This window comes from Orcinus orca, chromosome 6 (genome assembly GCF_937001465.1).
Source record: "Orcinus orca chromosome 6, mOrcOrc1.1, whole genome shotgun sequence".
NCBI lineage: Eukaryota > Metazoa > Chordata > Mammalia > Artiodactyla > Delphinidae > Orcinus > Orcinus orca.
Window position 1 is genome coordinate 10,515,076 of NC_064564.1, and position 12,817 is coordinate 10,527,892.

Sequence of the window (12,817 nt, forward strand, 5' to 3'; positions counted from 1 at the left end):
TTCCCCTTTGGTAATCATAAGTTTGTTTTCAAAATCTGGGAGTCTTGTTTCTGTTTTGTAAATATTGGGTTGGCCAAAAAGTTCGTTCGGGTTTTTCCATAACATCGTACAGAAGACCCGAACAAACTTTTTTGGCCAACCCAATAAGTTCATTTATAGCATCTTTTTAAATTAGATTCCATATATGCATGATATCATATGATATTTGTCTGACGTACTTCACTTAGTATGATAATCTCTAAATCCAACAAGAGAGAGCTTTCTTAATGCGGACTCTTTGGTTTACTAGAAGACAGAAACCCAATTCCGACTAACTTAGAGGAAAGGGGAAACTGGACAGGACACTCAAGTAAACACACTGTGAAAAAGTCAAAGAAATGAGTGAGCCTCTGGGAGGCTGCCAGGACCCCTGCCCTGAGCACCTGGCCTCTGCCGCTTTCTGAAGAATACTCCTTCCACCCCTCAGGGATGGCCACTAGAAGCTCTCAGGCTTTCATTCTCTGCTTCGCCACCAGAGAGGTAATTCCAATTTCACGAAATCCCAAGGAAGGATTTCAGTTAGCGTGACCTGAGTCCGGTTCCACCCTGCCACTCGGAAGGTAGGATGACTGACAGCCTGACTCAGGGGTGAAGGAGAAGCACATGTTTGGGTATTTCCCTAAAGGAAAGAAGTTGTTCCCCTACAGAAAGCCAATTTTAAAGGGTTTTTTAAGAACTTTCATTTCTTTTTAGCAGATGGTGAAGTCAGAAAATTTAAGCAATAGACTTAAAATCTGGAGGCGCACAGAAATAATAGTAAAAAGCGAACACTTTGCTTCTACTGTATCTTCTAAGCTATAGAATAATGAGTTAAGGGACATGAGGGATTGTGTCCTCAAACCATAGTATTTTTACCTAGAGAAGCACTCAGAAGATGTTCCAATCCATTCTTTCCTCCCCAAGAATTAATGTTTCAGATAAACCAAAAAGGGATATATCTGTTTTTATGTCCCACCCCAATCACTGCTTTTAGGAGCGTAGTGTTACTGCAAATATAAACGTCATGTCTTAAAAACAGGATCTTCTGAACAACGTACCCTCTGAAACCCTGCCATCCCCACCCAGACCTCTTGAAGCTCATTAAATGCAAGATAGCTTGGGCACGATTTGTTTATACTGACGTAACAGAGCATCTCTTACTTTGAAATAATCTTAAGCAGATGGCTCAGAAACAAAAGCTTCCCCCTTGAGACTAGAAACCAACATATCCTCAGTAAAGACTGCAGATACATTTTCCCGTTTCTGCTTTTATTATGTTCCGATCAACAAATAGAAAAGGAGAGTCGGGCAAGGTCAAAATAAGCTGTTCTTTTTTTCTCCTAATCTCTAAGAATAACCTCAAAACCCAGGTTTCTAAGAATAAAGCAAAGCAATGGTGTGCATGTGCCTTTCCATTGTTACCTTTTTTAGATCAAGTCAGGTCGAAAAGTACAGTTTTTATTACATCCAGCCTAGAAAACGAGTTTAATGAAAGACACGGCCCTTTGCAATATCTACACACTAAAGCTTTTTAGGTTAACAACTAATATTTTAATTTCTAGATAGATGGTACAAAGGGGTTGATTGTCTAGTCTTAAGAAGTTTTTCAAACATAACCCATCCAAGTCACACCACACACTTAGAAAGTTATTTTCCAGCCCCAGAAATTTAATTTCTTATTTATATACGCTCTGTACTTTTATCATCAATCACTTCTTTATACTAAACCAGTTACAAACGAAAATAAGCTCAAGATAGCTTATGCCCTTGAAACTTGTATTTGAATATACTAGAGAGCATAGCTTTTATTGGCAGCTAAATGGAAGATTATCATTAAATTACTGAACTGTTTGGAATTAACTTTACTTTATATCAATAAACGGGTAGTTCATTCATTTATTCAACAAATACTTACAGGGCACCAACTGTGTGTCAGGCACTGTCCTAGGTGCTTAAGATCCATCTCTCAATAAAACACACAAAGATACTTGCCATTGTTAGGGAGAGAGGCCGATAAATAAGAAACATAATGAATCACTTTGTCATACAACTGAAATTAACACACCATTGTTAATCAACTATACTCCAATATATCAATAAAATGAAAAGTTTAAAAAAATAAAGAAATGAACATAATGAATAAGTGAGTGAGAAGGTGTTAAGTGCTGGAGAACAGAAGCAGAGTGGGGTGAGGAGGGCTGACAGTGTGCGGTGAGAGGGTGTTTGGGGGCCAGAGGCTTTGGAGCTAAGACTTGAAAGAGATGACGAGCTAGCCATGGGGAGTCTGGGGAGAGAATTCCAGACAGAGGGACCAGCCGGCACAAACGCCCTAAGACGGAAGGGTGTCTGGCATGTCGGAGGAACAGAAAAGAGGCCAGAACTGCTACAGCAGAGGGAGGGAGGGGCAGAAGAGGGCGAGGGAAGATTAGAGGGAGAGCAGGCTTTGGAACTGAATGCACTAATACATTTCTTTTTTCTTAAATTTAGGTCACCATGTCCATGTAGTATATTATGCTTCATCTTATACTTGATAATGTTCCCTTACTAACCTCCTGACAGCCGATTTCTTACTGAAACTCATTCATATTCCATACGACTGCTGTAATTGTACGATTCCATTCAATTCAACATTCTCTGTGCTGAAACTCCAGTTTGTGGCTGGTATTGAAAAGTGATTAAAAAAGAAGGCAGGCATTCAATTATTCATTCAATTTGAGCTACATGATGAAAAAAAACACACTGTGCTCATTCACGGGTAAAATAACACTGCTTTAAAATATTTATGTTGTCAAAAGAAGGCATGTTGAGTTAGATGCTTAAGTATGACAATGCCATAATATTTTTAAAGAATATCATCACATCACGCTACCAGGAAATGTCTTTTAAAAATATAAACCACGTCTTTCGGAACAAATATAGGATTTGAGAAATGCCACAACAGTTGTGCTTTCCTGAAGAAAGCGTGTACCCACTCTGTTACCCAAACGTACCTCCCTAGTGTGTCAGGATATGCATCCCTGTACTGAGACGGACACTGCTATTGAAGACTGAAAAAAATAAAGACGTATGTGGTGATATCCATGGTATAAATAAACAAAGCAACTCTACTTATCTTTGATAAAGGAGGCAGGAATGTACAGTGGAGAAAGGACAGCCTCTTCAGTAAGTGGTGCTGGGAAAACTGGACAGCTACATGTAAAAGAATGAAATTAGAACACTCCCTAACACCATACACAAAGATAAACTCAAAATGGATTAAAGACCTAAATCTAAGGCCAGACACTATCAAACTCTTAGAGGAAAACATAGGCAGAACACTCTATGACATGAATCACAGCAAGATCCTTTGTGACCCACCTCCAAGAGAAATGGAAATAAAAACAAAAGTAAACAAATTGGACCTAATGAAACTTAAAACCTTTTGCACAGCAAAGGAAACCATAAACAAGACCAAAAGACAGCCCTCAGAATAGGAGAAAATATTTGCAAATGAAGCAACTGACAAAGGATTAATCTCCAAAATATACAAGCAGCTCATGCAGCTCAATATCAAAAAACAAACAACCCAATCCAAAAATGGGCAGAAGACCTAAATAGACATTTCTCCAAAGGAGATATACAGACTGTCAACAAACACATGAAAGGATGCTCAACAACACCAATCATTAGAGAAATGCAAATCAAAACTACAATGAGGTATCACCTCACACCAGTCTGAATGGCCATCATCAAAAAATCTACAAACAGTAAATGCTGGAGAGGGTGTGGAGAAACCTCTGCACTGTTGGTGGGAATGTAAATTGATACAGCCACTATGGAGAACAGTTTGGAGGTTCCTTAAAAAACTAAAAATAGAACTACCATATGACCCAGCAATCCCACTACTGGGCATATACCCTGAGAAAACCATAATTCAAAAAGAGTCATGTACCACAGTGTTCATTGCAGCTCTATTTACAATAGCCAGGACATGGAAGCAACCTAGGTGTCCATAGACAGATAAATGGATAAAGAAGATGTGGCACAGATATACAATGGAATATTACTCAGCCATAAAAAGAAATGAAATTGAGTTATTTGTAGTGAGGTAGAGGGACCTAGAGTCAGTCATACAGAGTGAAGTAAGTCTGAAAGAGAAAAACAAATACCATATGCTAACACATATATATGGAATCTAAAGAAAAAAAAAAGGTTCTGAAGAACCTCGGGGCAGGATAGGAATAAAGACACAGACGTAGAGAATGGACTTGAGGACACAGGAAGGGGGAAGGGGAAGCTGGGATGAAGTGAGAGTGTAGCATTGACATATATACACCACCAAATGTAAAATAGATAGCTAGTGGGAAGCAGCCGCATAGCACAGGGAGATCAGTTCCGTGCTTTGTGACCACCTAGAGGGGTGGGATAGGGAGGGTGGGAGGGAGGGAGACGCAAGAGGGAGGAAATATGGGGATATATGTATACGTATAGCTGACTCACTTTGTTATACAGCAGAAACTAACACACCATTGTAAAGCAATTATACTCCAAAAAAGATGTTAAAAAAAAAACACCTCTGAAAGTAGAGACAATTGAGTTGGTGTGCTTATGGTGAAAGCAAGTTGGCCCTGAGGTCATAAGAAGCGGGACTAAATGGAGAAGGTCTTAGAGCCCCTACATAAGTAGGAGTATAAGCATAATTGAATGAGATGATCACACTTAACAAATATTTATTATCTAAACATGAAGCGAATCATTACGCACATGTAAATAAGTCACTTGATTCCTGTTGTCATAAGCACTGTCTCTACTTGAAAGAAAGTTCCATGCGTTCAGAACTTTGAATCTCCAACAGTGAATGATGCCTGGCACACAGTAACTGCTCGCTACCCTGTTTGTCGACTTGATTCATGAATTACCTGAAAAGAGAAGTATGGGATGGAAAGAGAGTATAAAACAGGAGTCCTAACAAATCTAGGTGAAATTTGGAAAATAAATAGGAAACACCAGTCAAGGGGTAGGAAAGACGAAGGGGAGAATTTCTTTAGAGAGAAAAATTTACAGCAGCAAGCCCTGAGGAGGGGAACTTGGTCCTTTCTAGAGAATCAAAACTAGACCAGATGGGGGAGGAAGGGGAGGGGAAGAAAGGAGAGAGTGATTGAGGGACCGTTAAGCAAAGACGAGACAATGCAAGGCTTGGGAATCTTTATGCAGGAGTTGTAACGCTACCCTGGCAGCAACAGAAAACCACCGAAGGATTTTAAATGGAAGCATGATAGACTCAGATTCATGCTTTTAAGTGATCACAGTGGCAATACGGAGAAAAAAAATAAATTCTAGGATTCCTTTTTAACACTGGTGTTAGCATTTTTTGAAAAATCTGGACAGACATTTTCTGAATTGGACTTAGCGATAAAGAAAAATTTCTGAGGGGGAGAATTTTAAGAATTTGGAGTAGGTTACCAATAGAAGGCATAACATTTGCTTCATTGGTGATGGCGGTGGGCAGAATTCCAAGCTGCCCCTCTTCCCTGGCTTCCTCCTACACTTAAGTTATATTCCACGGCAAAAAAGTCATGGCAAATGTAATTTCTAGTTAGTTCACGCTAAGCTAGAACAATGACCCTGGTGGGCCTAAACTAATCACAGGGGCCCCTTGATTGATTGATTGAGACTCAATAAATTAATATATTTATTGAGTGAATACTCTTACAGAAACTGTACTACTGCCTTTAAATCTATTTTGCTCAGTTAATTCTCACAACTCAGTAAGGTCTTTTTTTCTTTTTTCCCAGCCAAGCTAGACCATGCTCTTTTTTTAATTTTTTTTTTAATTTTTATTGGAGTATAGTTGCTTTACAGCATAGGAGCCCCTGTAGAGCAGGGAGTTTTCCCCAGCAGGGAGCACAAGAAGTCAGGGAGATTTAAAGCCTGAGAAGGGTTCTATGTGAGGGCGGTTAGCTGTGGCTAAGATGGAGAGGTCCCGGAAAAAGGAACTGAGAATGGGTCTGGGAGCAGCCCTGGGCATCCCCAGCAAGGAAACGGGCCCTGGTCCTATAGCTGTCAGGAACTGTCAGGAACTAAATGAGCCTCTTCCCCAGAGGCTCCAGGTAAGCGCTCAGTCCAGCCACCACCTGGATTTCAGCCTCGTGAGACGCCAGGCAGGGGACCCCACGGAGCCCACAGGACCTCTGACCCACAGAAACGGGAGATCATAAATAAATGTGTGATGTTTGAAGCCACCAAGTTCTGGTAATTTGTTACACACCCATAGAAAGATCTTTAAAAACTGTATTACAGTGACCCTCCAAAGAGAATTAGAATTTCATTTTTGTGTGTCTGTTTGGTTATTTTTTTGCCCTACCTTGGAAAGGAAGGCAACGAGGATTTATTTAACTTTCTATTATGGCTGTCCTTTGTCACCATCCCCTTGTCCCGCAAGAGGGATTGGCCACCTCACCAAATGATGAGAGAAATCCGGTCCCCTTTTCATGAAAAATAAACGCCTGGGCCAACCAATCACTCTCTCCCAGCTGTGGATGGTAGGAAAGCTTCTCTGCCTTGACACTTGCCTACCTCTGACATTTGATTACACACAGGACTCCTGAACATTCTCTGCCCTCCGGTTTCCCACCCCTGCATCTATTGTCTAATTACTTTCAAATTGTCTCTCTTTAAAATGCACAACTGGGACTTCCCTGGTGGCGCAGTGGTTGGGAATCCACCTGCCAATGCAGGGGACACAGGTTCAAGCCCTGGTCCGGGAAGATCCCACATGCCGCGGAGCAACTAAGCCCGTGCGACACAATTACTGAGCCCGCGTGCCACAACTACTGAGCCCACGAGCCACAACTACTGAAGCCCGTGCACCTAGAGCTCATGCTCCACAACAAGAGAAGCCACCGCCATGAGAAGGCCACGCACCTCAACCAAGAGTAGCCCCCGTGCGCCACAACTAGAGAAACCCCGTGCACAGCAACGAAGACCCAACGCAGACAAAACTAAATAAATAAATTAATAAATTAAAAAAAAATAAAATAAAATGCACAGTTAATAAAAGGAAATAATCTCACAAATATTCAGGCTGTTTGATTCAATAAAGTTTTTGATAAAATTAAAATTGTACTTAAAAAATTCACTGTATTTGATTTAAAATGTCAGAAGAGACTGAAAATAGAACCAAACAAAACAGGGTTCTTACAGTGGACCAACTGCTGTAATAATCCCCAAATCTTGGTAACTTAGCATCAGTCATGCAGCTGCTACACTTCAGCCCTGGGAGAGAAGGAAGCTGTGTGCTCTGCTCCACCCCGGTTTCCAGACACTCAGGCCCCATCTCCTTAGTGACTCCACCACCTTCTAGGGGCTCAGAGGCCTCCTCTGGATCTTCTGCAATTCATCAGGCTCTGAGGGAGAAGAGAATCATGAAGGGGAGAAAGGAAGTCCCCGCTTACTGACTTGAGCCCAGAGGTGATGCACATCACTTCTGTCCACATTCCACTGGCAAGAAACAAGCATACAGCCCCTTCTGAATACCAAGGAGCTGGGGATTATAGCCTGGCAGTGAGTCCCGGAAGAAGTGAACATGGAAATTTGTACGTCCTGCACTGTATCTCCCACAGTAGGATGAGATAAAATCTGTGGGTGACCTGTAAATTTTTATCACGTGTTAGAGTTCACCTCCACCGCGGATTTGGAAGTATGTAGTCCAGTTATTACCGCCTGACGAAGCACCCCAAAACGTACAGCATAAAACAAGCATTGTATCAAATTCATGGGTCCCAAATTCAGAAAAGGTACAAAGGAGAGAGCTCATTTCTGCTTCATGGTATCTAGGGTCACAGCTAGAGGCTGGAATCATTTAGAGGAATCTTCATCTACATGCCCAGCAGTTGATGTTGGGTGTTGGTGAAAACAGCTGAGGCTGTCAGCCCGAGCACCTACACGTGACCTTTCATGTGGCCCAAACTTTCTACAGTGGGGTCTCCTCAAGGTGTCAGATTTCTTACATGGCAGCTCAAATTTGCAAAAACGAGTGCCCCAGTGGACAGGCAGAAGCTATGCCTTTCATGACCTCAGTCACTTCTGCTGTCCTCTACAGGCCTAAGAATTCACAAGCACACCCAAATTCAAGGACAGGAAACATAGTCCCACATCTCAGTGGGGGCTACCAAGGTCATATTGTAGAGGGGCATGTGCAATGGGAGATATTGTGGTGTCTAAGTTGGGAAAATGCAACCTCCCATATGTAGTATCTTAGAATCCCTGAATTTCAGTGTTTGAAAGGATTGTGTATCTTATAGAACAGGGACCAGCGAACTATGACCCACTGCCTATCTATGTCAACAAAGTTTTACTGAAATACAGTCATGTCTCTTCTTAGCAAAGTTTCATAGTTGCAAGACCATATAACCCACAAAGCCTGAAGTATTTACTATCTGGCCCTTTACAACAAAGTTTGCTGACTCTGTAGATAAACTGTTGACTTAGTAGGTGGGCACTGGAGTTAGATCACTAGGACGCATATCTCTGTTCTGGATGTGGCCAATTCTGCAGCTTTGGACAAGTTAGCCTGTAGGCTGCCATGTTCCCACCTATATAACTGGGGAAATAGTAAAGTCTGTCATTGAGTTGTGGGCATTAAATGAAAAAGAGCAAAGTAAGCATTCATAAATGCTAACTCTTATTATTAGAATTACCTAAAATATCGGCTAGATCAACTGTCCACCAGAGTTACATTCTTGTCTACAAAATGTCATCGACTGTGGATTTCAACACACCTAGCAATACAGGAAGCCCATTTCATCTTTATCCGAGCTGCCTATTACAAATTTCCTCCTTCCACTGAGTTGCAATCTGTCTCTTTATAGCTCTATCCTATTAATCCTAGTCCTAGCTCCTTGGGGTTCTACGAACATCACTACCAAATGTTAGGTTCTTCAGATATTCGAAAAGCACTTCTCTGAATTTTATCTTATCAAGACTACGAACCTCCATTCTTCCAATTGTTTCTTTCTAAGACACAGTTTGCATCCCTTCCCCATGTTGGTAATTCTCTTTACAAGGGAATATAAAGCATTTTCTCAAAAATTAGCATAAGACTTCAGGTAGATAGATCAAGATGTTTAATCCCTAAACTCTCCGTATTTTGCTGGTGATGTGTTTTGTGCTACTCAGTCTTTTTCTACCTTCTCCTGCTCTGGAAGAGTTGATTTTTGCAGGTCTGGGGACAGGTCCTTATATTTACCCTTTTTATGTTGAATCTTATATAGCTCCAGCCTCTCGGGATCTTTCCAATTGTCAGTACTGTACTTTAGAATGTTCTCTGCCCCTCCCAGCTTTACATGATCTATGCATAGTTCTGACGACTTGATCTAAAGCCAAGTTGAAATTGATACCATGAATAGTCCTGAACTCTCAGGAGTTAGAGCAACTGAGTATTGTTTTCATAATCCATTTGCCATCCCCTTGGGATTCCATTCATCACTGTTTGTTCACCAGTCTTACTTAGGGTGCCATTCCTCTTAGCGAAAGAAGATGGAAGCAAATGTAAGTTAAGACATAAACATTTCTCTTTCTCTCTTCCAATATTTCACTTTAAAAGAAGCTGTGTATCTGCATCTGTCAGGGTTCTCCAGAGAAACGGAACCAACAGGGTACCTATATGGAGGGAGATTTATTTAAGGGAATTGGCTCATGGGATTGAGGAAGCTTGGTAAATCCAAAAAAATCCGCAAGGTAGACCAGCAGGCTGAAGATGCAGGGAAGCGTTGCCTTTCAAGTTCAAAGGCAGGCAGTCTGCCGGCAGAATTCCTTGTTGCTTGAGGCAGGTCAGTCTTTGTTCTCCAAGGGCCTTTAACTGATTGGATAAGTCCACCCACATCACGGAGAGAAACTGCTTTACTCAAAATCCACCAATTTAAATGTTAATCTCATCCATAAAACATCCTCATGGAAACAGCCAGAGTAATGTTTGACCAACTATCTGGACGCTCTGGTGCAGCCTTTGACACATAAAACTAACCATTACAGTATCTAACTCTTTTTTTTAATCATTTTCTTGCAATGAAAATAGCTAAAAATCTAGCATATATGAAGCCTGCATTTATGTTTTGATAATTAGCCCGTTTACAGTAAGCAGCCTGTTGTATAAAACCAGGATTAATGGTTTGAGTGGGCAGTCATGGGAAAACATAACCAATTAATTTTTGTCACTACCTATAAGTACAACATCTTAACAGATACCCTGAGTTTAACATCTCTTGAGTACACATCACTAACCAATTATTTTCTGTACCTAAGAAAAGATAGGGAGTAGGGAGAAATTAGAATGCAACTCTGATTCTTAAGGTGAGCTCTACTGAAAGTTTCAGTATCTAGATAAATTATGGATATACCTAATTGGCTTCATTCATTCACCTATTTTAGAAATTCCATTTTTATACTTTAAATTTTTTAACTGACACAAATTCCAATGTTATTTCTTCTAATGACCACAAGATTGTCAAAACAAATATCTATATAAATAAGATGTCTAAGCATTAAATGCCAGTTTATTACAATAGTTGTGTTAAAATTCTACTAGAATAAAAAATATGTCAACATGTTATCTATGGAAATTAGATTTACTGAACTAATATTTTGGTTCTGTACTCCTATGAATCTAGGTTTTTTAAAATGTGGGTTTTTCCCCCTTGGTTAGCCATTGATAATAAACAGAAATTATTGATTTAGAGACTTTAAGAGATTTTAAGATTTTGTATGACTCTTACTAATAATTTGGGTCTTTTGGTATGAAAGGCACCGTTCGCTTTTATTATACTTTTAATTTCCCCTCTTTAGGTCTGGATGTGTGGAGGAGAAATGTTCGACGTTCCATGTTCTAGAGTTGGTCATATCTACAGGAAGTACGTCCCTTATAAAGTTCCATCCGGGACCAGTCTGGCAAGAGTGAGTAACCAGGGATCAGAATAAGTGGGGTTTGCTATGGTTTTCCGTGTGCAAAATGTGAAGCCTCACACGTGGTTTAATCCAAGGCACCGTCTGATCAACGTACAAATCCACAGCTTGGCCATTCCATTTGGCAGGCTTTTAATGTAGAGGTTCCTGTGTTTCTCAGAGTTTTATTTCCATTCCTTAAGGAAGTATTAGTTATGATGCTAAGTCTTGTTATTAATTGTATCGAAGCACTTGCACATACATTATATTTATATATTACTATATTTGCATATTATATTTAGTCTTCATCTATACTTTCGGAGCTTAATATTCTTATCTTTATTTTGTAGATGAGAAAACTGAGGCTTAGCAAGGTGGCTCTTTCACGTACACGAGTGACAAATAGCAAAGTTGGGGTTTAATCCCAGGTCTTCAGAATGGACCCCTCACAGGGAGTGTAACAGGATGAGTCAGATGGAGAACAGGGTAAACGGGATGCGGAGAGGTGTCTCCCGAACTCCGCCTTCCTCTCATTCTTAATCAGGGCCAGCTCTGCCTAAAACTTTACCCCATCCTCAAAATTCCAAAACTGGTCAAGTCCAAGATTTTTTTTTTTAAGATACTGTTTTGAGTAAAACCTTTATCTTAGACCAGACGCAAGGATGCTTTTCTCTTCTGCCTTTTACAATGTTTGGGAGAACGTGGTCATGATACCTTCTGGAAACAATCCTGACAATTCCCGTTTTCTGCGTCCCTTTTTTCGTCACTCCATCAGTTTCAGGCACCACAATCTGTACCTGCTACTGCTAAGACCCCAGGTCTAGAAAAAGGGTGTTTCACCACCACCCTCTGCACCATGTTCCCCTAAGAATCTAATCCCAAATGATTCATGTTTGTTCTTTTACTAATAAGGCTGCAATATATAATCAAGTCTTTTATATAAAGTTCAGTAAGCTCACACAACAAGCTTTTAAAAAAATATAAACTAGTTCATCAGGATTCATGAGAGTATCAATCCCACAAAGGCAGAGTTTCTCTCGGAATTATTTGCTACTATTCTCCCGGCACCTAGAACAAGGGTCGGTGTCACTCACCAAGATGTGTTGAAAGAATTAATGAGTCAGGAAAAACTAAGACAAGAAAATGCCGCAAGTCTAAGGTCTTACTAAAACGTAAACATTTTAATGAAGTATAATAAAATTCTCATTTATAGTGAGTCCTTTTTGGGGAAGGAGGATTCTGCCTTATTCCCTTTCTGAGATTATTTGTCAATGACGTCCGTTTTCTTTGTTTTCTTAGGCACACCATAATCTCTCTTACAGCAGTTTGAGTTAATAGTAATGAAGTTACATTACATACACCTTGAAGGGAGGTAGTCACATTATTCCTCCGTCCGCAAAAGATTAATCAGACGTTAATAACATACTCCATTAAGTTGTTAGAGAAACATATTATTTGAAGAAAAGAAACCAATCACAAAGTGATTAAAGAGCTGCATTGGGGGTTAGGAAATATGATTCAATTTAGGCATAAGACTTAATACATATGAACCTGAAAACTCATGAACTCCCAAAAAGGGAAATGACTGAACAGTTTTGAGCACATACCATAAATCAGCTGTGTGGCTATCATAAGTAGCAGCAGTTTAAAACATCCCCAAGATAATGATGTTCTGTCGTCTGTCCATTTCACTCACTCATACGCTCCACGCTTGTGTCCCAAACTGAATCTTTTATTTGCAAGATGGGTGGTGTGTGTGCTTGGTTTGCAGCCAAAAGTAGAGTCTAGAAACTGGGGGGGGCGGGGGGGGGTGGGAGGGAGTTGTGCGGATCTTCAAAAAATAACTCTGTTCATATACTTCGAAGAAAGAAATTAAGTCCTT

At 40.4% G+C, this 12,817-nt stretch overlaps 1 protein-coding gene across 1 annotated transcript in view; it reads left to right on the forward strand.

Moving 5' to 3' along the window:
• Positions 1–12,817, forward strand: part of GALNTL6 (polypeptide N-acetylgalactosaminyltransferase like 6) — a 1,137,703-nt gene that overhangs the window by 1,039,632 nt on the left and 85,254 nt on the right. The window contains exon 8 of the mRNA XM_004278676.3: positions 10,840–10,947. Within this exon, the coding sequence (XP_004278724.1) occupies positions 10,840–10,947 (108 nt within the window). The remainder of the gene's footprint in view (positions 1–10,839; positions 10,948–12,817) is intronic.